Raw genomic sequence first — 27788 nt, forward strand, 5'->3', positions numbered from 1 at the left:
AAAAAAAAAAACACAAGACGTTTCTAAGGCAGGGTCCACCAACGCATAGAGCGATCTGGGACCCCTGAATGCCCATCTTGTCTACTGAGTGACTCTGTCACCTTTCATCTTTGTGCAAGGCTCCCAGGAGGAAGGAGTCACCTATATAGTCCAGTGGCTTCAATACACAGTCACTGAAAAGGCATTCTCACTACGATTATAATCCCTCTTCCCTTGCCCTTGGAAATGGAAGTACTTTACTTGGTTTTCTTAATACGACAGACGTGACGCGGTTACTCCCCACTTTTTACGGTGTTCACATCACGTTCAGGAGGCACATGGTCAAACTGAAATCCAATAAGCAATCTTACGATAGACAGGTATTGTGACGAACATCTTGGGGCAGAGTAAACCGAGGTTCAGAGTAATTTCTGTAATCTACTCAAGGTCCTACGGAGAGTAGGTGAGACGGTCGGACAGAATGACCCCCCATCTAATCACGTGCTTCACTTCTTTGGATTCTTTTTTCCAAAAATAAAAACCACATCTGGGAATGAGACTTCAGGATGGATTGAGAAACACCCCAGTCGATAGAAGAGACACTCTGCAAAAGGAGATAGCCTATCTCAGGAAGACCAAGGCTGGTGGTGGTAGCTAGCAGGAAGTCCCCAGTGCCTTCCGCGGAAGAAAGCTAATCACTGTATGAATGATCTTAATTAAATGTGAACGCACAGCTACTAACCGCTGTGGGAGAACTCTGTCCTTACAGGCTGCTTTTCCCATAGTGCTTAGTAGCAATGCCTTCAAATTCAATTAAGATAATTCCTAGAGTGATTAGCTTCATTATATGGTAAGACCCTGGGGACTGTCCTGTTGCCAAGCTGTATGGGTGGTCTGCGTGAGATAGACATGTTCTTCTCCAGTATGTCATCTCCTAGCGGTCACAGGAAGTCACCCTCACAGTGGCATCGTCCACGGGACTTCTGAATTCCACCAAGCGAAAGGCAACGGGGAAAGTATAGTTTTTGGACTGTTCTAAAGGTTAAACGAATCGCAAACCAAACAAGCTTTTCAAACACGTATCCTCTTTCACAGGCTAAAAGTAAAAAACTGATGATGTTTACTGGGGGGCCAGTAGACAAGACACAGCTGGGGACCCTCGGGGGCCCCATGGTGACCCAGAGGTTGGGTTCAGGACTCTGCACATTCCACTTATGAAACACTGGGTAGAGAGATATGGGAACAAGGTGGAAAGGCTCATTTGCTCGTGTTTCTCAACGGGAGACATGCACTACAGAGACACAGAGACAGAAACCGATCGAACAACAACACGTCACAAATGCTATGAGCCAGACCTCTGATAAATGCTATTCATGTTAAATGACTACCAAATAGATGGTAAATATAAAGAGAACCACTATTACTGGAGACATATTTGGCACCTGATTTGGGCCTATCAAGGGTTAAGTGACTATTAATTTGATTATTCACATGCACTAAATGACTATTCATAAATAATCATTACATCATCACCGATGTAATGTTTTTTAAAGCTGCTCTGTTTCTAGATTAAAGACGATGATATGAACAAAAAAGATTTTTACCCCTAGAGCAGGGGTTCTCAACCAGGACGATCTCCCTCCTTGCCCAAGGGGATATCTGACAATGTCTGGACACATTTTTGATTGTCACAATTGAGGAGTGTTTGCAACCAGTAGGTAGAGAATAGGGATGTCGTTAACCATCATCTCACAACGCCCAGGGAAGCCTGGAACAAGAAAGAAATCTCGGATCCAAGAAGGCAATACTGGCGAGGTTGAGAACCCTTACCCTGAAGAAAGCAAGCAAACCCTGAACTACTTTGTAAAAGAACATTCTGTAAAAAGAGCTGCCTGGTCATGTGCCGTGGCCATTTATCATACAAAGTGGGCCTTCCGCGTTCCATGTGGGTCACAGATGCACTCCAGCAACAGGCTCTGACATTCAACAGTGGTAGCTCTTACAGATAGAAATCTAGAATTCCATAATAAGTACACATTTCCAGAGCACTCATTTTCTTTGCAAACAATAATCAGGCAGAAACATTTTTAGCCATAAACAAACCCAACTGTTTTAACCCTTGAAACCTATTAGTTTTTTTTTTTTTTACTTTCTTACTTGGCTCATTTAATCAAATATTTATTTATACTTTCTTTCATAATTTGGACTGTTCTCAGGATTTTAAAACAAATGAGTGATATGTGATCAAAATAGAGCAGTAATTTAAAAAAAAACCCACAATTCCACACAAGTCATTGGTCAAAGTCTTAATGGAGGTCATTGTAGGCTTTTCCTTAAAAATGAAAATATTCTAGTAATTGTTTAGCTATTTCAATCCTCTCTCCATATGTTTTAACACAATGATACAAGTAATTAAAAAATAATGATGTAAGTAAAAGAGGATATTCATGAGCCAAAGAGAATATTCTGTTCTGTCTGGGACCTTGCCCACAGCCTATGTTAGAACACCACCCCAGGACAGATCTCTCTTTTTTAAGTATTGAAGAAAAGATGAAAAACAAACATTGACCTGTGGATACCTACAGAGGTAAATCTGTGGATTTCTTCTTGATTTATTCTCCTCACCGTTCGTCTCTTCTTCCGAAATTCACTGGCCTCCCGTTTAAAGACCTTTCCTCGGAAGCTCATTGTATCCTGTTCCTCGAGTCGTGAAATATTTAACAATACCAATTTCGTTAAACACCTTCCTTCTGAAGCTTCACCAGGCCGAACAAATCCTCCTTCTCTGGTAAAACGGGAAATGCTCATGCTACACTAACAGAACTCAACAGAAAGGAAAAGAAAACCAAGTTACCGCTTCCTGTAACTACCAGCTGTTGAGTTAAGTAAGCTTTTGTGCATATATTCTCCCTAATCACCTTGTCTAAAGTAAGACAATAACATAAAAATGGCTTTGGACATTTAAGAGAATTGCTCATACCCAAACAAACCATAAGATGTAAAAATCAACTGTGGAACCAAATCAAGATTGGATCAAAGAGCTGATTGACTGTAGGCCTCCACGTCTGCCACCTAAACAGCCACCGAACTTCATCATCCTGGCTAGATCCCAAAGGTAAACTGTCATAATATACCTAGGATCTGAGAAGTCTGTTTCAAGCAGTTGCGCAGGTAAGTGTAGATTAAGTTAGTGGTCTTCCAAGATGATCACTTTAGGACACAAGGAGAACTTAGAATTCTACTGATATTGGTTATCTAAATAAAGAAACTGTACTTGAGGGGCGCCTGGGTGGCTCAATCGGTTAAGTGCCTGACTTCGGCACAGGTCATGATCTCACGGTCTGTGAGTTCGACGCCCCCATCGGGGTCTGTGCTGACAGCTCAGAGCCTGGAGCCTGCTTCAGATTCTGTGTCTCCCTCTCTCTCTGCCCCACCCTCAGTTGCACTCTGTCTCTCTCTGTCTCTCAAAATGAATTAAAGTTTAAAATAAAATTAAAAAAAAAAAGAAACTGTACTTGACTGCTATGTAAGGTGATAGACATTGACGAGGATACCTTGATTCTCAGTCAGATGGTTACAAACTGTTAAATAGTTAATTCCCTAATCTGTATTTTCTCTGGGTTATTTAAAATGCAACTCTCCCTTCAAAAGCACCTGAATTCTCCTTCCTGTTTTATTCTTCTCCATGACACTTGCTAGCCTGTGACACTACCATACATTGTACTTATTTATTTTGCTTATGATTTCTCTCCCTGCACTCGACTCTATGCTCCATGAGAGTGGAAATTTTGTCTGTTTTCTTTTATAAATGTTTATTTATTTTTTAGAAATAAATAACATACACACATACACACACACACACACACACACACAGAGCACAGGTTGGGGAGGGGCAGAGAGAGAGGGAGACACAGAATCCAAAGGAGGCTCCAGGCTCTGAGCTGTCGGCACAGAGCCCGACGCGGGGCTCCAACTCAGGAGCTGTGAGATCATGACCTGAGACGAAGTCGCACGCTTAACTGAGCCCCTTGTCTGTTTTCATTCACCGTATCTTCAGTGATGACAACAGAGCTCAGCACCCAGAAGTTTCTCAGTATGAAACTCTTAAGTTTAATGAAAGAATAAATGAGGGCCTCACATTTATTATGCCTAACAATGAACCTTGTCCCACATGCATATTGTGTTTTGAAATACTAGCTATTGATAAGAACAACAGAATTCGTACACATACGCAGAGACTATGGGAGTGTAGGCAAATTTTGTCTACTAGGTGCATGAGGTAAGAAACATTTGAAGGCCATGGGACTAGGAATTAATTGATTAGACACTTGAAAGATGGGATCCGAAAAAATTTTGTTTCTTCACTGCAGGATGAGCCTACTCTCCAGTGGTGCCCACCAGTCTGATGAAACCGCTGCTTGCCCGTGAGACATAATGTGGGTTATAAAGATGGTCGAAGGAATATGTCCACTGAGTCCTGATCTCCATGACCACCAAGACAGAAGTAAGCCCTGCCAACCTTCCCAGGTGGTAAGTCCTGAGGGAGAAGCATTATGAAGAGTCGTTATGCCTGCTTTTATAACAGACAGGGTCAGTTCCAAAGGCATTTGTCAAGGGCACATCTGTGCAGAGTCCAATAAGACATGCACTGCGGATACAGATACGACACTTAACCGGGAGAGCAATTTCTTTGCAAAGGGTTCCCAGTATTCTGAGAGTTTTGAACTTTAAGAAAGAAAAATAACGAGGCTGCTGACTCACTGATACCTTTTGCTCCTGCCCTAGCCGGAAGTAGGATTCAACCACAGACAGAAAGGGGGAGTGTTGGGGCAGCAGGAGACGACGAGCAAATACACTGTGGTTGTTCTCGAGGCTTTTGTTTCCAGAGCCTTGTCTTCTCTCTCTAGCGCTCAACATGTTTAAGAGTCCAGGTGCGGGATGGCTGCCTTGCATGAGGCCACCCAGAAGTGAGTGGTCCCAGAAAAGACTCTTTTGACCATCAACTTAAAACTGTGGCTTTCTGCCCCCCACCTTTTTGTTTGTTTGTTTGTTTTGGGCACAGAGACACTGGAATAAGACATTCTCATCTGACCCTGAGAAGCCCCTTTTGCAAACATGGTTCTAGATTCTGTAGCGAAGGTGGTGATCTTCAGGAAAACTCTCACTTAACCAGCTCGTCCAAACACCAATGGCCTAAATAGAAGCCATCTGCTTATTTAATGAGCCTTCCTCTTTATCGAAGTTGCTTTTTTACTGACACAGGCCACTCCTTTTGCTCCAGTAATAACCGGACTTGGGTGAAGCACATACATATACCTCGGACTTGAGCAACTCATTTATCTCAACCTTGTCGTGCAGCAAGCTGATAGAGAAAGAGAGATGCCGATCCTTCCTTGTCCAAGTGTGGGCACTGAGGAAGCTTCCTTAAAGAACTATGAGAAACATAGTAAGAGACGATAAAAATAAAAAATGGGGAAGTACACTGTATCATTACTTTAAAACTGGCTTAAGTAGGCAAACAAAGATTCCATGTAGCAGAAGCCCTTTTGATCTGTGGTCACTGAATATTTAGCAATTTCACTGTATGTCGTTAGCTCTAAACACATTATACCATCTACATAACTCTTCAGCAACTGTTAGATGAGCAGGCATATCATAGCACATGGAGAATTTTCAGATTTAACTTTTTTTTTTTTTTTTTTACTTTTTTCTTTATACGACATTATCAGAGTCCACCTCTGGGTCACCTGATTTCCTGGGGTAAGATTATGTTTCTATTTTAAGATCTGAAAATAGTATTTTACCACCCTTTTTTTTTTTATGGACCCGTTTGAGAAACTAGTAAAAACTATAGACTCACTCACAGAAAGATGTAAGTACTCAGAAAATGTGCATGCATGGGGGTGTCTGGGTGGCTCAGTCAATTAAGCATCCAACTCTGGATTTCAACGCGGGTCATGATCTCATTGTTCATGAGTTTGAGCCCCACACTGGGCTCTATGCTGACAGTTTGGAGCTTGCATGGGATTCTCTCTCTCCTACTATTTCTGCCCTTCCCTTGCTCTCCCTTTCTCACTCTTTCAAAAAATAAATAAACTAAAAAAAATAAATTAAAAAAAGGAAAGGTGCATGCATGGTTGGAGGTCACAAATCTTGGAAGTCCACCCATGGACCCTCTTACCCATGGTAGCCTATATCCCTAACACATGATTTTAGAAGGTAGGAATGTTGTCTTGTAATGAAGCATTTAATAATATTGAGCAACTCTTGTGTGACTTCCTCTCTTTCCAATATTTGCATCCAGTCTTTCCTCTATTCCTCTTCAGGCGCCACAGTTCTTTATCCTGGAGTCCCTCCCACTCCTCAACTTCTGCAAAATGAGAATGACTCATTTCTCCTCTTGCTTAGCTGTTCATTGCAGCTCCCTTATGTACTGGCAGAAGGAGGCGTTGCCGGGCCACATATGAAGTTGTCAGATAGACATAACTTGGGGTGACTGCAAAGGAGGGGGAAATCCAGTAGCACGGAGTGGGGCGTCCCACAGGATGGCACCACTGGGGACTTCCACTGGTTCAGATATGTGTTGGGTGAAAAAAAAAAAGGCTACCTAGGGCAAAAACAGGAATAAAGGGAAGTCAGAGGTTAGTTGGCTCAACCACCAGGACTCACTGTCAAGCTCATTAGTAAAGCAATCTGGTACCAACTCATAATCAGAATTTATTAAGTATTACACTCAAGGAACTGCCAGCTTCATGAGAAATACAACAGGCCCTTCCTAGCCCGAAGAAGCTTGAACCTGACCAAGGAGTTCGCTAGAGTTTGAAGGAATCTAGGACAGCTTTATAGTGAAGGTAGAACCTAAGGAAGACTTTGGTTGATAGGTGGGAGAAGGGTAAAGGATCCCCCAGGAAAGAGGAATGTAGCATAAAGAAAGCATAAGACAGAATGGTTACAATCACGGGATCTGGAATCAACTTGGATTCAAATCCCACGTTTGCAGATGCCTCACTATAGACACTTCAGACAGTCACTCACTCTCTCCAGGGCTCAGTTTTCTCATCTCGTCCCTCATATACTAGGGATAGCCCAGTAACTACCTCCAAGAGTTTTGGTGGGGATAAATGATGTGACACTTAACAGGGTCAACATATTGCATCGTACACAGTAAGCGTAACGACTACTTATTACAAATGCTATCAAGCAGGCCTAAACAGTGTGTTTAAGAAAAAAGTAGGAAGTCCATCCTGTCTGCAGCCAAGGTTCAGTGGGAGAAGAGAGGTAGGAACAACTGAAAAGAGAGGCAAGGGGCCAGTTCATGGAAAGCTTTGAATGCCAAGATCAGGAAGTTCCCGTTGTATCCAGAAAGCCATGGGAAACCACTGAAGGATTTCTGCATTACAATGAAAATAAGGCCTTTGGAAGATTCATTTGGTAGCAGTTTGTATTAATCCAGATGATCACACAGAATGGTGGAGGGTAGAAAACTGGGCAACAGAAACATAAATCATAAACGAAGATGTGGCAATTAAATGGAAAATGAATGGTAGGTGAAACTTACTGAGCAAGTACTGGGTGCTGGGTGCTGATCTAAGTTTACAGTACCTTTTCAAACCATGCAGTGACCCTGTGAGCTAGGTATTATTATTACTGTTATCATCACCCCGCTTTTACAGAGGAAGCTCTTTGGGTCCTGAGAAGGTAAGTGATTGGTCCAAAGTCCCAAAGGAAATAAGTAGCATGGATGGGATTTCAACCAAAGCAATCCAGCTCCAGAGCCCGTGCTCTCAAGCAGAAGGGAGGTTTGAAGACGCTAGCAGGTTTCTGAGTTTGCGATCAAGATGGATGACTGTGGGGCATAGGGTACTAAGGAGAGAGGACTTCTTTTCCTACTAATGCTGATGTAGACATATTGGAGTTTTGGTCAAGAAGATAGGAAAGCAGACATGTCCAGCACCATTGCTGTATGTGTGCCTGGAACTCACAAAAGAGTCGGTGTGGGAGATGTGAAGCTGCAAGTCATCAGAAGAATTAAAATTGAGAAGTCTAAAAGTAAATCAAATTTTGGACCACAGACTTGCGAACACAGCCTTGAAGTTCTTTTGCATATGGTAGATGGAAGGCAATTTAGAAAGTTGAGAAGACACAGAGATAAAGGGGGAAAACTGCCAGGGTAGTGCACCCAGGTGCATGGGGTAAGGAGTTCAGGGAAGGTGGTACAGGGCATCTGGGCAGAGGGGGATGTAGGACCTAGAATGGCCAAAGAGATTCAGCGTGAAAGAAAAGCAAGATGAAAAATAAAGACCTTTCAGTCTTGGATCCAGACAGATCTATATTTGAATACTCTTCAGCCATCGATCAGATAACTTCCGGCAAGTTACTTGACCTCTGTCTGCCTGTTTTTTATATATTCAGTGGAGCTGTGAGTATACAGCTTATAAGTTTGTTGTGAAGTAATACATAGTAGTACCTGGCCTTGAGCAAAAAACTATATTTTATATACACACACATAATTCCTATATGTCTGCATATATAAGCATTTACTGAGTACGGTTAGTATTTATCAGGTCTACATAGGTTGTATTTATGTACAGAGACACCTACATATGCATATACATATACACACAAAATACACGAACACACAAATTCTTGTATAGATATGTGCACAAAAGTCTGGCTCCATGGTGCCCAAAGAGAGTAAGTTTACAATTTTCAATACATGAGAGTCTGGATATTCAGAAGTTAGTTAAGATGGGAAACATTAACCATACTTTAGAAGAAACAGGAATTTGAATGCTAAGACATCAGAAATTTGAGAAACAGATCTGTTCATCTGTATTAGTTTTCTATTGTCGCTGTAACAGCGTAGCATACATTTGGTGGCTTAAATCGACACACATTTATTTATCTCATAGTTGCTGCGGGTCTGAAATCTGGGTGCAATATGGTACAATGTGATTCTCTGCTTGGAGTCTCACAAGGTTGAAATCGAAATGTCAGCAGGGCTGTGTCCCTTTCTGGAGCTGCTAGAGAAGAATCTGGTTCCAGGCTCATTCAGGTTATTGATAGAATTCAGTTCCTTGCAGTTGTAGGACTGAGGTCCCCATTTCCTTGCTGTCAGCCAGGGGTCATTGTCAGTGTCTGGAGGTTGCCTGCATTCTCTGGCTCATGGTCTCTTTAGAGTCCTGGGAAAACATCTTTGGAAAACTGTCTCCCACACAGTCTTATTTTGGAGTACAGCTTGGTTTTTGTGCTTAATCTTCTGTTTTTTAAAGCTTATTTATTTATTTTTGTGAGAAAGAGAGAGAGAGAGAGAGGGAGAGAGAGAGAGAGAGAGAGAGAGAGAGAGAGAGAGCAGGCAAGCAGGGGGAGGGGCAGAGAGAGAGAAGGAAAGACAGAATCCCAAGTAGGCTCTGTGCTGTTAGCATAGAGGCCGATGCCGGGTTCAAACTCAGGAACTATGAGATCATGACCCAAGCTGAAGCCGGATGTTTAACTGACTGAGCCACCCAGGTGCCCCTGTGCTTAGTCTTTTACAAATAAGGTTAACATCATGAATGTACTGAGAAGAAGGTTTAGGTGAGGACAATACTTGGCATTTGACTGTCAGCTCCACTGAGCAGTGTAGATGCAGGGTGCAATGGAGCTAAGAAATGATTGAGAGGCAACAGAAATAATGGCTTTTGGATCACTTCCTGGAAAAAAAAAAAACTAGCAGTGAAATAAGAGTGAGAAAGACAATGGTAGCTGTGGGGAGGGGCATCAGGACTAAGGAGACAAATCCGGAAGAAGAAAACCGGTGGAGAAGTAATCAGACACAGAGACACAGAAAAGAAAGGCTATGAGCTAAGGCAACAAGCTATGAGGTCATCTTTAAAATGTTTAACTCCGTTTTCACAACGTATTTGTGTATTTCACAACGTATTTCACAGCGTATTTGAATATGCTGCATGATGGGCAAATGATATCCTCACTGAATCTAAGAATCCAGAGGGCAGAAACTTGGGTTTCACGGACACTGCATCTGCACCAACTTGATAAAAATCACCCCGAAACTACGTTAGTACTGCAGAGTAACTGGAACCTTGATGGTTAAGTCTTGGACAGCTACACACGATGCCATGCGTGAATCCGCAAAGCCTGGTTCGAACCCACGATAAGAGCAGTTTCCCGTGCGTTTCCACCTGTCTCCACGCTGCCTCTTGGGTCCATCTCTCTATTCCAATTTATTCCACCGCTGAATTTTTCAGCATCTGCCGTGATTACTCCTGCTTTGTTAGAGGATATTTGCCTAACTCCTTTCATGTTTTCTCTTCCACTTCCAATCAATTTTCCCCTTTGCCTGCAGGTTTCTGCGCTGCCGGGCTTCGCTCACGTAGGACAAAGAAGGGTTGCACCTCTGGGTTCAGCTCACCACCGTCCACCTTGTTTCAAGGAAGTAAAGCACAAGTAGCTACTTCCTCCTTCTCTGTGGTCGCTCCTGAGCGACCCTGGCAGCAGGGCTCTTTACTGAAGTTCATTACTTCCTGCTGCAAAGGTGGGGACTGAACAGCTCAGTTACCTTGAGAGAGCCTTGAGGGGCTTAAATGAACACAACAAAGCCTCTTATTTCTAAGTGTAGAGCTTTCAGTGGGCTCTGTCTGTAGAATACAATAGTTTTTCCTATCCCCTAACTTCCGCTCCCAGTAGCAAAGCAGAAACGATTTAGGCATTTCCCCCTTTATCTCTGTGTCTTCTCAACTTTCTAAATTGCCTTCCATCTACCATATGCAAAAGAACTTCAAGGCTGTGTTCTCAGGTCTGTGGTCCAAATTTGATTTACTTTTAGACTTCTCAATTTTAATTCTTCTGATGACTTTCAGCTTCACATCTCTGTTCATAGCCCTTCAAACATGTATCAAGTGGTAATGATATTGTTATATTACTGAATTTAAATGGGTCTTAGGAGGCAAAGTTTCCCACTTAATCAGGATTTGATGTGGGAGCGAAAGGGAGGAAAACATTTGTTCCTTACAGAGTCTCATGAGCCCATCTTAGAATCTAATGGCAATCAGTGAAGCGGTGATAGCTTTTTTCTTTTCTATGGCGGACTTAACGTTGGTCACCAACTTCTCCAGGGAAGAAACACTATAGCCTGGAGATATTTATATATCTCACCCAAAACTCTCTTAATACATTATACAGGAAATGAGGAACACTGGATTTAATGTTTGCCCTTTTCTCAATTTCCTGATGGGTAGTTAGCTATTTATCATTCACCTTGAAATTTTGGGGAGAGGCTTCAAGACTTCAGCGTTAGCTTGGTCTGTTGCAAAGTGGAGAACCGCTAAGAAGCAAGCATTCGTTCTTATGGAGACCATGCTTTAATTCAGATTCCCTGCCATCATGCTCAAAGCCAGAGCATAACAACCTGACGATAACAACAGCAAACGTACACAGCTATTATATGGTGTTCTCGGCTTGTGTTTCACACAAATATAGATAGCTGGATGGTTAACGCTTTTTAAAAAGCCAGGCAGCTAATTCTTCACCTCATGTTCTTCTCCCATTAAAAAATAATCAACCCCAAGTCAACATAGTTTCTACTGGACAATGATTCTTCCATCTTTTAAAGAAGACTGAAAGGCATTCCTGGTTGAGGCAGATGATTTCTTTTACAAACGATCAGATGAAAACATTCAATAGCCTCCCAGAAGATGGGAGTTGAGGGACTCTGAATCGATGCTATTATCTTTGATCATATGGACTATTGCCCAATAGCCATTTTCCCCCAGAGACGGGCGTTGTCTCTGCTGGCTGGCTCGGATCCCATGGGACCTTCCCACTGCTGGCAAAGTTAACTACACCCCAGAGTTATTTCACTTAAAATAAAACAAGCACCCAAAACTGGCCTCCTGTAGTCACTCTAATTGCTAATTACCTTGCTTTCACTATGAATGTCAGCCACGGTTTAATAATTACCCTGAAAATCACATTGTACACAAGTTTTATGGAGAGGCCAAGGTCTTTCAAACCTTTTGAGCTCTGATGGAAAAATTGGTTCATTTATATGACATTGGCATCGCATGTATTTTATTCTCCTGGTGGTCTTTTTACTGCAGAAGGATGCGTCTTTATAAAGGGAGGGCAATGAAGCATTTTTACCTAAGCAATTTTGATAAGGAAGCATTGTCATGTAAATGCCAAACCCAGAGCATATGTGCAACAAAATATTCAGACTGACGAGGCTTGCTGGTGGGTCCTACAGACGGCCTAGGGTACCTCGGCAACCAGTCTGCACACAAGCCATTTCTTTAATGGCATCTTAATGCATTCATATCTTCTAGGGCCTCTGCCAGGAGGAGACAAAGCTAACAGCATACTTTATTTTAAGTGTTTAATGCCTTGCAAGGTAGAAATGGGAGAATAATGGAAGGGTCTTGGCTTTTCCATCAGGAGCTTCTTTCTGTTTTTCAGAGAATTAATTGTTGGACTTCCCTTATGTAGCTACGTGCACTGTGGTAAATTGTTGACCTTTTGATGTGTGATGGGTCAAGGTCCCACATTAGAGGACAAATTAGCCTTCTGCTATCTGTTCTTGCTGGGTGCATGGGAAGGACTGAGAAACAGGCGAACAAGGATTGGGCAACCCTAATAGGGGCACCAGTATCTGTTTAATCTGGTTCATGAGAATGGCAGCAAATGCAGAGAGGTGCTGATCTTTTGTCGATAATTTCTAGGTCCTGGTCCATGCCAGGTGTCAGTGGTAGAGAGAGTTAAGACAGAGTGCTCATCCACAGTCCTCATGAGAGCTAGTGGTACACATCAAACACTCTATGGAAATACAAGAAGGCAGAAGCTAGGTGTCCAAAGACTTCACACAGGCATGGAGACGTGAATCAGGCCTGGGCAATACTAGGGCTTTGAAAGTCGCCACTATAGGAAGCTGAAGGGAGAGGTTCTCTTGTGAGTGCATGAATCACGTGGGGAGGTTGCTAAAAAATATGGATTTCTGGATCTTATCTAGGATCTCAGCAGGCCTGATGGGGGCCTGGTAATCTGGTTTTGTAACTAACCTCCAGATGACTCATCTGGATGCTCCACGGACTACACTTTGAGAAACCATGACTCAGAAGCTGGTTCACCTAATAGTTTTCTTAGGCAGAAAATCATATAACAGTGACCCGTGGGGCCCCACCTCCCAGTGCAAATTGTTCTTTATACTAAAGTCTTACTTGTAAAATCAAATGTTTCTTTCCTTCATGTATACTCAATAAGGCAGAATGAACTAACTAGCTACATCATCCTGAACTTTGGGGGACCGAGGAGAAAACCTTGGAGTGAAACCAGCCATTGAAAACTGGGCCTAAGATGGGCCTCATTTGTCCTTCAATTTGACTTCGTGTCCTCTTTGTTGGCCATCTCTTGGACTTTTGTAACTCTGGCCATACTTGTTTCTCAGTTATCATCCGAATCAGGTTTTCTCAAACTCGACATACTGACATTTGAGCCAGATCATTCTTTTCGTAGGGGGCTGTCCTGTGCACTGCAGGATGTTTACAAGCATCCCTGGCCTCTGCCCACTAGATACCAGTATCCCCTCCACCCCACCCTGCTGTGACATCCAATGACATCTTCAGACATTGCCAAATGGCCTCTGGAGGGTTTGGGGAAGAGGGAAAAATCACACTTGCTTGAAAACCCCTGGTCCAGAGGAGTCTTGGTGGCTTAGTCAGTTAAGCATCTGACTCTTGATTTTGGCTTGGGTCATGATCTCATGGATCATGAGATTGAGGCCTGCATTGAGTTCAGTGCAGAGCCTGCTTGAGATTCTCTCCCTCCCCCTCTCTTTCACCCCTCCCTGCTTCTCTTTCTTTCTCTCTCTCAAAATAAATAAACTTAAAAAAATTTAAAAAAAAAATCTCTGGTCCCAATGCTAATGCAGCTTATTCAGCCTCAATATTTCCTTGGTGATGGCTTTCAGGCCCAGTGACCTTCTGGCAGATAATGGAGGTTTCTCTTAAGATCAGAGCTAGCTCCTTTTGAAAGTCAAGTTGACAGTCGGTTGATGGGAAGGACCTCAGGACTACTGGCCTTCTTTTTTTTTTTTTTTTTAATTTTTTTTTTCAACGTTTATTTATTTTTGGGACAGAGAGAGACAGAGCATGAACGGGGGAGGGGCAGAGAGAGAGGGAGACACAGAATCGGAAACAGGCTCCAGGCTCTGAGCCATCAGCCCAGAGCCCGACGCGGGGCTCGAACTCACGGACCGCGAGATCGTGACCTGGCTGACGTCAGACGCTTAACCGACTGCGCCACCCAGGCGCCCCAGGACTACTGGCCTTCAAGTCAGCTCCCTCTTTCACTTCTCCATCCCTCAAAACCCCACTACTGGAATGAGTCAGGGTCTGGGTTTCTGTTACTCTTCTGGGATGTCCCTATTAAAGCACAGCTATCACTTGCTGGGAAAAGATTGGAAGCCATTATAATCTTCACTAACTTATACCTGATAGAACTCAAGAGGCAAGCACATTTCAGCAGTGTGAAGGATAAGGTTGGGAATGTGGTCTTTGCCCTTACGAGTAAGACCACTGGGCTGGAGTCTGTGGGCTTGTGTGTGATTCCTGGTCTTCCCATGTGCTAGCTGTGAGCCTCTGGACAAGTTACCCAAACTCTCCGAACTTGAGCTTCCTCAACCTAAAATGAGGGTAACTATAGCACATACCTCACCGAGTGTTTTGAGGCTTAATAAAAGAAGATTTATGAAGAGCTTAGCACAGAGCCTGGAATAGAATCAAATGCTCCATGGATGTTAACTACGAGTTTGATGAGGAGGCCATTGTGTTGAGGAGATAAGTGATCATAAGCTGGGCTGCCATATTGTGTGTTGAGGGTGTGGATGGTCATAGATGCTTGTGAACTGAACATTAGGAGGAGCGGGGGAGGGGGCGGGTATTAGAAGGGTACAAGCTTTGAAAGTGGTAGTGAAAGAGAAGACATTCCAAAATGAAGGGAGAGCCCAGAAGACCCCGTCGGCCTGGATGTGGATAATTAGGCTACATGGCTCCTCCTCCAATGCACCCTGGACCCTTCCACAACTGACCTCTTTGTGCTCACTGTTCCTGGCAATGCTACATATTTCATTTTTGAATCCCCACTGTGCACATCTACAAAAGCTTCCAATTATCCTATTTCTGTCATCTCCCTTCATCTCCCACACAAAAGACCCAAATGCCAAGGAAGTTGAGAAAGCCAAGATTTAACCAGTATCATATGCTTTTTTATCTTTTCATGATTACTTTTCTGCCCAAGCAGGACTGTAAATTCCCAGAGCAATAAACAGTATCGTCTTTATGTCTGCACTGTGCCGGGCCTCCTACCAGCATGTGGCAAATACCAACATTATAATTACCAATCCGACGTTGTGAACAGGAGAAAAGGGCATTGCACTTTCTGTTCTCCATCTTCTCCTTCTCTCATTCCACAACTTTTCAAGGCCACCGCAAGATATCATAGTACACTGACAAGGAGACATTTAATCTGACTTTGCCCTCTTTTGCAAGGGTGTCATGGATTGGGAAGCAGATCCATTACCTAGATTGTGTCAAAAGATCTTTGGTGGCACTGAAAACTGGCATTTCTCTTGCGTGGCTGGCATTCAGGGTTATATTTTCAGAAAGCAGTTTTGAATTTGTGTTCACGTCTTATCTTTCAGAGCCCATGACTACTGAGGGGAGACTGCCATTGAGAAGTCATTTCCTTATTTCTTCTAGGCAGTGTGCACTTGTGTTCACAGGGAAAGGAGCATGGATGGCAGACAGGAGGTGTGTAGTCCATAGTCAGTTCACTTACCGATAGCCTGAGTGACCTTGGGCAAAACAGTAACCTCTCTGGCTCTCGTTGTCCTAGAGCATTGTTTCATCTCTAAAATTCTATGTTTTTGTGTTTAAAAAAGGGTGGCTCGGTTGAGTGTCCAACTTCGGCTCAGGTCATGATCTCATGGTTCATGAGTTCGAGCCCTGCGTCGGGCTCTGTGCTCACAGCTCAGAGCCTGGAGCCTGCTTCGGATTCTGTGTCTCCCTCTCTCTCTGCCCCATCACCACTCATGCTCTGTCTCTCTGTGTCATAAAAATAAAAAAAATAAAAAAAAAATTAAACAAAAATTTTTAACATTTATTTACTTTTGAGAGACTGAGAGAGACAGAGCACGAGCAGGGGAGGAGCAGAGAGAGAGGGAGACACAGAAACAAAGCAGGCTCCAGGCTCTGAGCTGTCAGCACAGAGCCTGACACGAGGCTTAAACCCATGAACCACAAGATCACACCCTGAGCTGAAGTTGGACACTCAACCGACTGAGCCACCCAGGCGCCCCTGTTTTTGTGTTTTTTAAATAAAACAGTTTGTCTCATCCATTTCCAGATAGACTAGTGACTGGGCTGAGAAAAAAAGCTTTTTCCTTTTCTTTCCTTCTTTTTTTTTTTGAACCTCAAGTGCCAATTAGAGAAGAAAGACGATCTGTAATCGGATACCTTTCTCCACACCTAGTCCAGATGGTACATCCAACGCTACCTGTCCCTTGCTCCCTGTTCCCAGCCAGATTTCATTTCAGAAGTAAACAGCTGTGCTTCCTGACTAGATGACATTGTCCTTGACATGGTTTATAAACAGAACATTGAAGAGAATTTTGGCACTGTTTTCACACCCACTTGTTTTCTTGATATTCCTTGATTTTCCTAGGGGGAACATCTCTACCCCCTCACCTTCCGGAGCACATCCAACAAGTACCACGACTGTACCTGGACTGGAACCTTGAGAAAAAGGACCCAAGTGCAGAAAATGTGATTTATACCAAACGCTGCCCTGAGCCCTGCACATTATAGTTCTCAGGCCCTCCTTCCTTCCTGTGCTTCTTAAGACCTGCTGTTGAGTTCTTCCTTCAATCTGATGGGCTCTCTCCACCTTCATTCTTCATTCCCCTTGATTTAGGCAAAGCTATTTTCTGTTTGCAACCATTTGTTTGCAGCCACTTGTTTATGTACTCTGCAAAAACAGGGGCAGATATTGTGCTACGTATTTAAGACAATCAGAAAAATAAAACAACTTCTTTGCCTTTACAGAGCTTAGAAGGGCTGGCTTGGCAAGTGCTGTAAAGGGAAGTTTGCACCGGAAAGTACTAAAAATTAAACAAATAGAAATCTCGTTGTTTTCTCTCCCAAGTATTTTTGTTTTTTTTTTTTTAAAGAGAGAGAGAGAGTGTGTGTGTGAGAAGGGGACAGGGGCAGAGCGGGAGAGAGAGAGAATCCCAAACAGACCCCATGCTCAATGCAGAACCTGACTTGGGGCTCAATCCCACGACCCTGGGATCATGACCTGAGCTGAAATCAAGAGTAGGATGTTCAACCGACCGAGCCACCCAGGGGACCCCCAAGTATTCTTGTAAGCACTAAAATCAAACAGCCAACTCATTAAAAAAAAAATAACTCCTTACCTTTCTTTCCAAATTCCATTCCATATGACCTCACCTTTAGGTTAGTATCACCTTCTACCTAAGTAATACAATCAGGGACTTGCTACTCATTTCAACTTCCCTCCCCCCTCATCTGCACAACTAGCTCATCACTAAATTCCAATGATTGTATCTTTTCTCTTGATTATCCCCTCCGGTAGTTTCCCTGTCTAGCGCCAGGTTTGACCATGTCATTCCCCAACTCAGAAGTCTCAGATGGCAACCCCCTTGTCAATACTGTTTCCCCAAACACACTCTAGACCTTCCTGATGTGTGAGTCAGGGCTCCAGACAAGAGATATCTGATGTCAAGTCAACGTGAGGAACAGTGGACTGAGCAAACCTAACCCGGTATCCTCACTGAGAACTCCCCAGAGCTTTAGATCGCCAACGTGCAATGGGAATCTCTCGAGGAGTGTATCGTAGGCAATATTTCTTGGGGCACTGCAGCATTTTCTTACAGAGCACTCATATTCTGCGTCACACAGTCTGGGGAAGGGTCTCCACAACCCGCACATCCAGTGAGACACCGGGGAGACAGAATCAAAAATATTTTCAAAAAAGTAAACGTTAGCGGCGTCTTTTCCAGGGTAGATGGAAACCGTAGGAGTTGATGTGAGGAAGCAGGACAGTCTGAATCAGGGGCAGATGCAAGGTCGCACTGGTGCTAAAACAAAGGGAAGGCACGGGGCACACTGGGTGGCTTCGTCTGTTAAGCATCTGACCTCGGCTCCAGTCATGATCTCGCAGCTCGTGGGTTCGAGCCCCGCATCGGGCACCGTGCTGACAGCTCAGAGCCTGGAGCCTGCATCAGGTGCTGTGTCTCCCTCTCTCTCTGCCCCATCCCTGCTCACGCTCTGCCTCCCTCTCTCTCTCAAAAATAAATAAACGTTAAAAAAAATGTTTTTAAACAAAGGGTGGCTGGTTGCTTCAGGACAGGACCTCTGTCCCCTCTGCCAGTTTTGGCCCTGCTCCTGTCCCAGAGTGAGCACCAGGCATCACCCACCTCTCCCAGCAATGATGGCTCAGAGCAGAATAACCAAGACGCTCATGCACATCCGCAAGGGAGATACAGAACTTAAATACTTAAAACAATTTGCTTGAACTGGGCAAAGGGCAACATCTACTTAGGGATGTGGCTCTGGGTTTACTGGGCTTCTGTGAAATCTCAGCCTAATAGGATGAGGCAGGGACAGATTTTTGTGGTTGTGTAGTAAGCACTGAATAAGCACTGTAGTTGGCATGGAAAATAATTCATGACCCAGTTAAGGTGAAAATATGGGACATCTGAATCCTCCCTCCGTCCCTGCCCTCCGCCCCTTCCCTGCAATAACTGGTGATACTCTAGTGTGGTTTGTAAACAGAATTTTAAAAGGATTTATTGCTTTCAGTGCATTAGTTTCCATATCTTCTGCTTGCATTATGTTGCTGAAAATTAAGTTAAGTGTCAGATATGTATTACCACATTCCCCTTTGATATTTTTACAGCAAAGAAAGGATAATTTGACTTGGTATTATTTAATTAGACCTGTGGAAATCTTTCTTAATTAAGAGTCGGAGTACACGTTTTTCGAAATCTAAATATGATCTTCAGCCTTACATTTACATTAACATCAGAATCATTTTCCACTCATATCAGTCAAACATGCTGTAATGTATTACAAGCAGCAGAATCCTCATGGGGTCCTTGAAACTGGAACCTTGAATTAAAGTGAAACTCTAATAAAAACTTACAGGATAGTGACAATCAGGCAGCCAATGACTCAACTTGGTTCCACAATTGTGTTTTCCTGCCACTAGTGTTTTAAAACATTGGAAATAGTCGACAGCATTTAGAAATAAAAAAGATTTTACATAATAGCCTCGGCTATTGACTTCTCTTAAAAAAAAATTCAAGGTAGGATGTGGATCCTACCTTCTAACATGGGAACAACTGCTCAAGTGTCATAACGGCCACACCCTTTGTGTGGGTCATGCCTTCTTTAATTTACCATGCTCCTCACTGCTCCCATCGTCTTCTTGTCTAGCTTGTGTGGTCCCTAGGCATCTCAGTTGGAAGTCCCTTGACTTGAAGTCACATTCAAGATCTTATCTTTTAGTAAGGCTATTGTAACTTGGAATCTGATCTAAGCCTTACTGGATCCCTTTACTTTAAACAACAAGCCTAAAGATTTCTACTGCCAATATATGCGCAGTTAATCTAGGTCTATAGGAGATCCATAACGTAGTCCTGAAGATTCCCCAAGTGTGAATAGTGTACTGATATCTTAATGTAGTAATAAAACTGTTTCTGTTCTCACATTCCCACCGGAACATCCCTACCTTGAGTGCATGGGGCAAGAGAGTATTTCTGGCATTGGTTAAGCCATTGAAAGCATTAGAGTCTACGACACTTCCTCTTTAACTCTTCAATTTTTGGTGCTTGTGTGAAAAACTGGTGTGGCAGTGAATGGCATGGTTCAACACCTCTTCATGTAAATGATGGGAACACGATGCTTAGCAAAACCTCGAAGAAGTGACAAACTATTTGTTTTAAAGTGGAAACAGTCTTCAATTAGCAATTTTATATTAACAATGAAAGAAAGATCCTAAGAGCTTTAATATAAGAGGTTATAAGGATATTACTAAGTTACTTAACTATACATATATAATTTAAAATTATTTCCCCCATATATTTTTAGAACATATCACAGATCTGGAGAAGAAAGTCAGCACCTCATTCAATAAAATACGGATAGCAGATTAGAATTAATCTTGGAGACACTTGATAATTCCAAAACTCTATTATGTTAGAGGAGATTCACTGTGTTTCCATTAACATAGTTAATGGAAAGATTAACAAATGTTTCCCTTTATTTCCTCCATTTATCCCTGGAAAACTATGAGAATATTATCCCTCTCTCTTCATAGAAGGTCCCTGTACTGGTAATCACTTAGGTCATGACGCAAGACTGTAGGAGGAATCTTTCAAATAATTTAGTAATTTCATAATACTATTTCCAGATAATGCTATGGTTGCATTTTTCTTATATGTTGTAAGATGGTCAAGAGATGATTCTGCCATACTTCATACCCTCTAGCAACATATAGTGGTATTGACATTTTTCCTCCTGGTGTCAGAGGACATTATTTAGTAATGGACTTATCCCTGAAATCCTCCCTCCAAAGCACCAACACCATTTTTTTTCAGCTCTTCTATTGTTTCCACAGTCACGGTTTTCCTTCTAGGATGATTGAAGTTGGGCAGAGAATTCACCTCTGATGCACCCATCCATCTCGCAGTCGCCCACCTTTCTGGCCTCTCTGATCTCAACATGAAACCATGTTTTAAACTGTCCTAGGAGTATAATCCAAATATGATGCCAAGACTTTGTTGCTGACATCTTTTGTAGTAAATGACAAATGCTTATAGCTTGGCCACACTGTCCAATAGCTAGACCGTACACAAATTCTGCCCCCTTGGGGGGGAAAAAAAGAATGAAAAAATGTAGAGAATCAGGAAAAAGATGAAGAATGTTAGGAAGAATCTGGCATTGCCCCTAGCTTTTCTTAAACTGCGAAAGATGGGTAATTGAAAGGTCTGACATAGTGTAACCATCAAATGGGATATTTTTATTTCAAAAACAACAGCACTCACAATAGGAAAGATTGAGAAGAGGGAAAGGCAAAGTTATAATGAATTTCTGAAATTCTCCAGTGCAGGCGCAAGCCCATTTTCCCCAAATTATTTTGATATATGACTAACAGAGAATAATTAGTAACTGCCCAGGCTTGGACTTACTATAAGATTTAACGAGGTTGGGCTTGCACGTAGGGTGCACAGGTCACTCCTATATTTTTATTCAGGAAAGAACTATTTGGCTCTGGAAGGTATCTAGCACTGTTTATTACAAAACCTATTAGTTTCATAATATGTGGGAAGCCAGGTTTAATGTATAAATAATGTTAGGAGAGAATATAATATTCACATCCATCGCAGAGCAGAGGAAAAAGGGATGGAAAGGTTCAGGAAGGCAAGGAGGCACTTGGGATGTGTGTGTGATCGAACCAGGCAAAATCTCGGGGCCCTAAAGATTATTTGGGTCAGCATCATCAAGCTTTTACAATTTGGTCTGAAATTCAACAAGTTATTTCCTATATATTACTTTTCAAATGGTCTATTTAAAAGTTTATAGTTGGAAGGACTAAATGCAGGATGTTGAAGGTTAGAAGATGCTAAGCCTCTTGTGGGTGTTTTCTTTGGTAAAATTTAGAAGACTACCTGTGTTTATTTATTTTTTAGAGAGAGAGAGAGAGAGAGAGAGAGAGAATCTTAAGGAGGCTCCACATTCAGCAAGGAGCCCAACACGAGGCTCGATCCCACAACCCTGGGATCATGACCCGAGCCTAAATTGTCGGAAGCTCAATCGATTGGGCCACCCAGGCTCCCCAACTACCTGCGTTTAGATGGATGTAATAAAAAATGCATCATTGAATTTCAAATGAACTAGGAAAACTCTTCAAATGATAAGTTGCTATAAATATAAAAGATATTTTTCACAACCAGTCAAAATTTAATGTGCCATTCGTTTTCCAAATGCAAACAATTCTTTAATATAGCTTGGTCTTTAAAACAAAATCTCTTTGAAATAGATACCACCTCACTCATCAATAATTCCATCTGCAGGATTTCTAGAAGCCTAGGAACCAAGGGGCCAGGAATAAAACATGATTTTTCCATAGGTTTGAATCTGGGCCTTCAAATATTTCTAAGAAAGGCAATTATTGGTTGTGAATATCCTCAACAAATTAAAGTTTTAAATTTCCCCTTTGAGAAATACATCCTCAAGAAACCAGAATCCCTGCTTTGTATTTTTTTCTTTTTTTCCTTCTCTCTTAGAAGGGACTAATGGGCAGTTTTATAAAAACCCACACCTCACCAGGGCACCTGAGTGGCTCAGTCGGTTGCACGTCCAACTTCAGCTCAGGTCATGATCTCAAGGCTCATGAGAACCCCGTGTCGGGCTCTGTGCTGACAGCTCAGAGTCTGGAGCCTGCTTCAGATTCTGCGTCTCCCTCTCTCTCTGCCCCTCCCTCGCTTGTGCTCTGTCTCTCTCTCTCTCAAAAATAAATAAATATTAAAAAAAAAAAAACCCACACCTCATGGGTATAGGACTAGGAGAGGGAGAATTCCAGATTAAGTGGAGAGACAGGGCAGCACTTCCCACTTACCTTTCCAAGCTGTTTCTAGGGTGGATGTCCAGAGTGAAAAAGCTTCTCCCTGATGGTTTATGTCAATACCATTGCAACAGTTAAAAGGGAAACTCTTTTGGTAGAAGACAAGAACTTTTATGAATTGACTTTAAATTTTTTTTTTATTCACGTTCATTTATTTTTGAGACAGAGAGAGACAGAGCATGAACGGGGGAGGATCAGAGAGAGAAGGAGACACAGAATCCAAAACAGGCTCCAGGCTCTGAGCTGTCAGCACGGAGCCCGATGCGGGGCTCGAATTCACAGACGATGAGATCATGACCTGAGCCGAAGTCGGACGCTCAACCGACTGAGCCACCCAGGCGCCCCTATGAATCGGCTTTTTAATTGTTCAGAAAAAATATTAGTAATTATTAGGTTGATTTTTTAAGTTTATCTGTTTGTTTTGAGAGGAGAGAGAGAGAGTGCAATCAAGCAGGGGAGGGGCAGAGGGAGAGAGAGAGAAAGGGAGGGAGGGAGGGAGGGAGAGAGAGAGAGAGGGAAAGAGAGAGAATCCCACGCAGGCTCCACGCTCAGCACAGAGCCCCACATGGGGCCTGAACCCACCACACGGGGATCACAACCTAAGCCCAAATCAGGAGTCGGACGCTCACCCAACAGAACCACTCAGGTGGCCTTAGGTTGATTATTAAAAAAATAGTCATATGACTCCACTCACATGAGGACTTGAAGAGACAAAACATATGAACACAGGGGAAGGGAAACAAAAATAATATAAAAACAGGGAGGGGGACAAAACAGAAGGGACTCATAAATACGGAGAACGAACTGAGGGTTAGGGGAGGGGTTGTGGGAGGGGGGATGGGCTAGATGGGTCAGGGGCACTAAGGAATCTACTCCTGAAATCATTGTTTCACTATATGCTAATTAATTTGGATGTAAATTTAAAAAAATAATAAAGCAAGTTAAAAAAAGGAAGTAAAAAATAATCATATTCCAGATCTGATGATTAGAATTTTCCCGAAAATATAATTATTCAACCTTCTAAGTGTGTGGAATAAATGGCCTGTTCAGTGCCAAGTGCTTTAACTTCACAGTGTGTGCAAAGTTGAAGGGGACCTACAATCCTAAAAGTGCCCAAATTTCATGTTGTGTAGAAGACAGAGTGGAGCCTGTCATATAGGAAATATGAAAATAAATATTTGCTGACTGCATGCCCAACAACAGGTACTATTAAGCACTCTTCCATGGCAAGGTCAATGCAGACCCAAGCAAGCCTCAGTTTGCTTTACTTTAAAAAAAAATTAACGTTTATTCATTTTTTGAGAGAGAGAGAAACAGAGAGAGCGAGTGGGGGAGGGGCAGAAAGCGAGGGAAACACAGAATCTGAAACAGGCTTCAGGCTCTGAGCTGTCAGCACAGAGCCCAGTGTGGGGCTCGAACTCACGAACCGTGAGATCATGACCTGAGCCGAAGTTGGATGTTTAACTGACTGAGCCACCCAGACACCCCTCAATTTGCTTTTCTGCCCTCCTCTCCCAATATGATCCCGTAATCAGCCCATAACGCAGCCCTTCTTGGACGGGTTCTTGCCTCCTGGTATCCCCCTGATGAACTCTCATGGCACCTGCTTCACGTTCTTCTTGTGACAGTTGCCTACTTCTCTTTGGGTGGTATTCACTTATTACAAGCCAACTGCCCTATTGCTGCCGTATCTTCTTAGACATAGTTTCTTAACTACCGTCCCATCCTTGAGAGAGCTTAGTTTCAGAACTCTCATGCAGCAGATGCTCCTTAATTATTAAGAATGTAACTGGCTTCTCTAAAACTTCCATAGAGTGTGTTAAGTCTGAAGTCTAAAGGGCTATTTCTTAAGAATTTATTGGAAAATGCTTAAAGAAGAAACTTGAATTGTACTCATTTATGCAGGAAGGGCCCTGGGCATCATATAAAACTAGAATGTTCTCACCGGATTATTTTCAGAGAAATAATTTTTGATCCAACCATGTGTCTTACATACCAAAAAACGTTCTTTTCAAAGAGCCATGTTTAAGTGCCAAGTGAATGCTAATTTTGGAAGTCGGAATGTATTATTAATCATGTCGTCGTGGCTTCCAGTGAATGCAATTACTTACTATCTATAGCAGAATTGAGCTAATTGATTAACGTTACTCTGTAAAAACACAAGTGGGCACAACTGACTCTCTGATGCCTTCTGATATTTGGCAAATAGAGTGCTGAGCCCATCATACATCATCCAGTCTCAGCCTGCTCTTTCCCTCCAAGTTCTTTTAAAAGACGTTTCTGAAGGGTCTGCATATACCTGAGACGTAAAAATTGCCTGGGCAGCTAGGAAAGCATAGATGGATAATGCTGGATCGTGGCCCTAGCTCTTTGCTTGACATTCATTATAGAAAGTTCGAGCCCCGCACTGGGCTCTGCACTGACATGGCAGAGGCTGCTTGGGAGTCTCTCTCTCCCTCTCTTTCTGCCCCTCCCCCACTTCTACTGTCTCTCTCTCTCTCTCTCTCTCTCAAAAATTAATTAAAAAAAAAAAAGAAAGATTTATGGGACACTGAATTTCTATTTTTCTGCAACTGTTACGTTCCCGCATGTAATTGCTTGGGACCGCAAAAGGGAAATAAATGTTCGCTTCACTCCTACTTTCTAGAAACCTTAAGTGTTTATTTCTTCCTGTGCGTCAATAGGACTACTGCCTCTGCTATTCGAATCATAAAACTGACCATACGGGCTTTAAATCTGAGCAGTCACCACACAGCATTCCTGAGACAAAGCAGAATGACCCTTATTGAAAAGATGCAGAAAAATGCTAAGTGTGACAAAGGGTATAATGGGCTATATAACAAGTTTTATTTATTTATTTATTTATTTATTTATTTATTTATTTATTTATTTATTTATCTATTTGTCTGTTTAATAACAGGTCTCTTTGGACTAGACCTTGACACTTCCTGGGTTTATGGCCAATTATATTTTATTGAGGCTGTGAACAAACACGAATAAACCCTTCAATGCCCGTTAACTCGTGGATATAAAGTTAAATATCATCCTCACGCAGATGTTCAGGTAAAAAATAGGGGCTCACATTTAACCACATCTGTGATGAAAGAGGCAGGCATCACCGATATCTTTGGAAACTCCTTTAAGCCTAAAATCGTATAGGTGCTGAAACAAGAATGAGCTCATGAAATGATCCCAGATAAAGTTCCATCTGTCCTCTAGTCTTCTCCAGTATTAAAAAAGTTTGCCTTTATACAACTTGATCTACATAGTAAGTAAAAAATTTCAGTGCTTTCCTGGTGGCTTGGCATTGGCTAGGATACACCCCAAATATTATTTTATAATCAGTTATATCTGAATTATTTCGTGGCTATGACAGAGAGTAGGTTGTATCAGTGATTATAACAGATCTCCTTATCAAATTACAGTAGGAAATTAAAGCAAAAATTGGCTCTGTACCCACACATCCTGGGTCGTGATCACGGTTAAGTGTGCGATTAAAAGGGTCTCTTGAACCGCATACAAAAACTCACATAAATCCATGCTTCTTTTACAATTTAAAAAAATACAAAAAGGAAAAACCGAGAAGCTTTATTCTATCTTGCTTTTTCCTCTTCCGTAACTGCGGTTTTCTAACACCTATTCATTATCCACTTTGGGGAGACATCTAAATAGGAATCACCAGCTGAATTTTGAATGGATTCATCTAAAGCTCCACCTTTGAGCACGGGAGTCAGATCACCACTGAGGCAGTAAAACACTGTTAAGTTACGACCATGACTGTGCACCTAAAAGAGAGCATGCGCTAGGAAATCAAGCATGTGTGAAACCAAAATGGCAAGGAGAAAGCTAACAGAAAATGATACGTTTAGTATTTTTACTGACTGAAATAATCCTCATGCGGTATTTAAAGAAGAGTGCCAGAAAATAACCTCTAGGAACTAAGAATAGTTTAAGCTTTGGATTCGTTAAACCGCAAGAATACGGTTTAGAATCTAAGCCTAAAAGAGTTCAAGGCAGGGCAGGTTCTGGGACTAAGTAAGCCCTTCCCTGCCAGAAAGGGCTTTGCCATTGGAGATGTGACGCCTAGAGCTCAACTCCATCCAACGGTCCTCGCCTCCTGCATCCTACCCAGGCCTTAGTCTTAATTTCCTGCTTCCTCTGTGGTCTTTAGCACACAGCTACTTTTAATCCACTCGGTCCTGAGAAATCCACTTGGTATGGTGTATTTGGCATTCTCTGTGCGACGTTAACAAATCGACATTGATTGCTAGGAGGTAAGAGATTAAACGAAATAACATCTGCCAACATTTATGCATTCTACTACACAAATTTTGTCCTCACTGGCTTTGTACTCACAAGGTTCTGAATGAAATAGCAGACTCAGTGGTAGGTGGCGAAATAGGACAGTAGATTACCTTTCCCATACGTACAGGGCTCCATTTAAAACTCTGGTTACCAGGCTAATGGCTATGACATCGCAGCTGAGTCCATATCCAAGCACAGAACTACACGGCGTGCATCCATGCAGACACTAACTGTGCTTGTATGGATAGAACGGGGCCGAATGTTTAAAGGCAACACAAGGTTGGAAAGTTTCTTTGACTGCAGAACAAACAGAGCCAGAGACACACATGTGCCTACAGAGCCACCCCCACCAACTTCAACCAAATGGCAGCAGAGGGTGGGGAGGGAACAATGAAAGCAGGGCTTGCCAAATGTGGGCAGTGACGCCTTCAGAGAAGCACAGTGTCTCCTGCAGAACCCCAGGGTGAATCTCCTCAGCTGCCATTTCTCTGCTTCTCATGGTCTCAGTTTGAGATCGGGTTCTCCGCCTGGCCCGGGGAAGTTTAAACAATGAACAGTCGCTTGGAGAAGTAGCACTTTTCCCAAATTAGGGGAGCAAGCTTCTTCTGGTCCTTTCTAATGTACCCAGAGATAATCTCCATGATTCTGTTTCTCCTTTCAATTCTTCCGTCTTCAAGGAAGTCATCTGAAGTCTTGATGATTGTTAGTAACTTTCAGCCCATGGGTAGTGAAATACACTTTCCCCAATTAACAGACTCAGAAAGCACTTGAAGGATATCTTAGGTGATTCCAAAGGTCCTTACTGT

General features: G+C 42.6%; 1 protein-coding gene and 1 long non-coding RNA gene across 12 annotated transcripts in view; one reads left to right on the forward strand and one right to left on the reverse strand.

Annotated features, from left to right (window-relative positions):
• Positions 1-27788, reverse strand: part of DOCK10 (dedicator of cytokinesis 10) — a 271165-nt gene that overhangs the window by 168630 nt on the left and 74747 nt on the right. For 5 of the 11 annotated variants that reach the window (XM_086719763.1, XM_086719765.1, XM_086719769.1 and 2 more), the window contains exon 1: positions 2563-2787. The exons of the other annotated variants lie outside the window; for them this stretch is intronic. In XM_086719763.1, coding sequence (XP_086575889.1) covers positions 2563-2787 — 225 coding nt within the window. Of the gene's footprint in view, positions 1-2562; positions 2788-27788 lie in introns of those variants that run through there. 11 annotated transcript variants of the gene reach the window in all.
• Positions 3012-27788, forward strand: part of LOC147578707 (uncharacterized) — a 28225-nt gene continuing 3448 nt past the window's right edge. Inside the window, exons 1-2 of the long non-coding RNA XR_015255587.1 lie at positions 3012-3150; positions 4350-4509. This is a non-coding gene — a long non-coding RNA (uncharacterized LOC147578707). The remainder of the gene's footprint in view (positions 3151-4349; positions 4510-27788) is intronic.

Source organism: Puma concolor, chromosome C1 (genome assembly GCF_028749965.1).
Source record: "Puma concolor isolate L17-30 chromosome C1, mPumCon1.1.hap2, whole genome shotgun sequence".
NCBI classification, from domain to species: domain Eukaryota; kingdom Metazoa; phylum Chordata; class Mammalia; order Carnivora; family Felidae; genus Puma; species Puma concolor.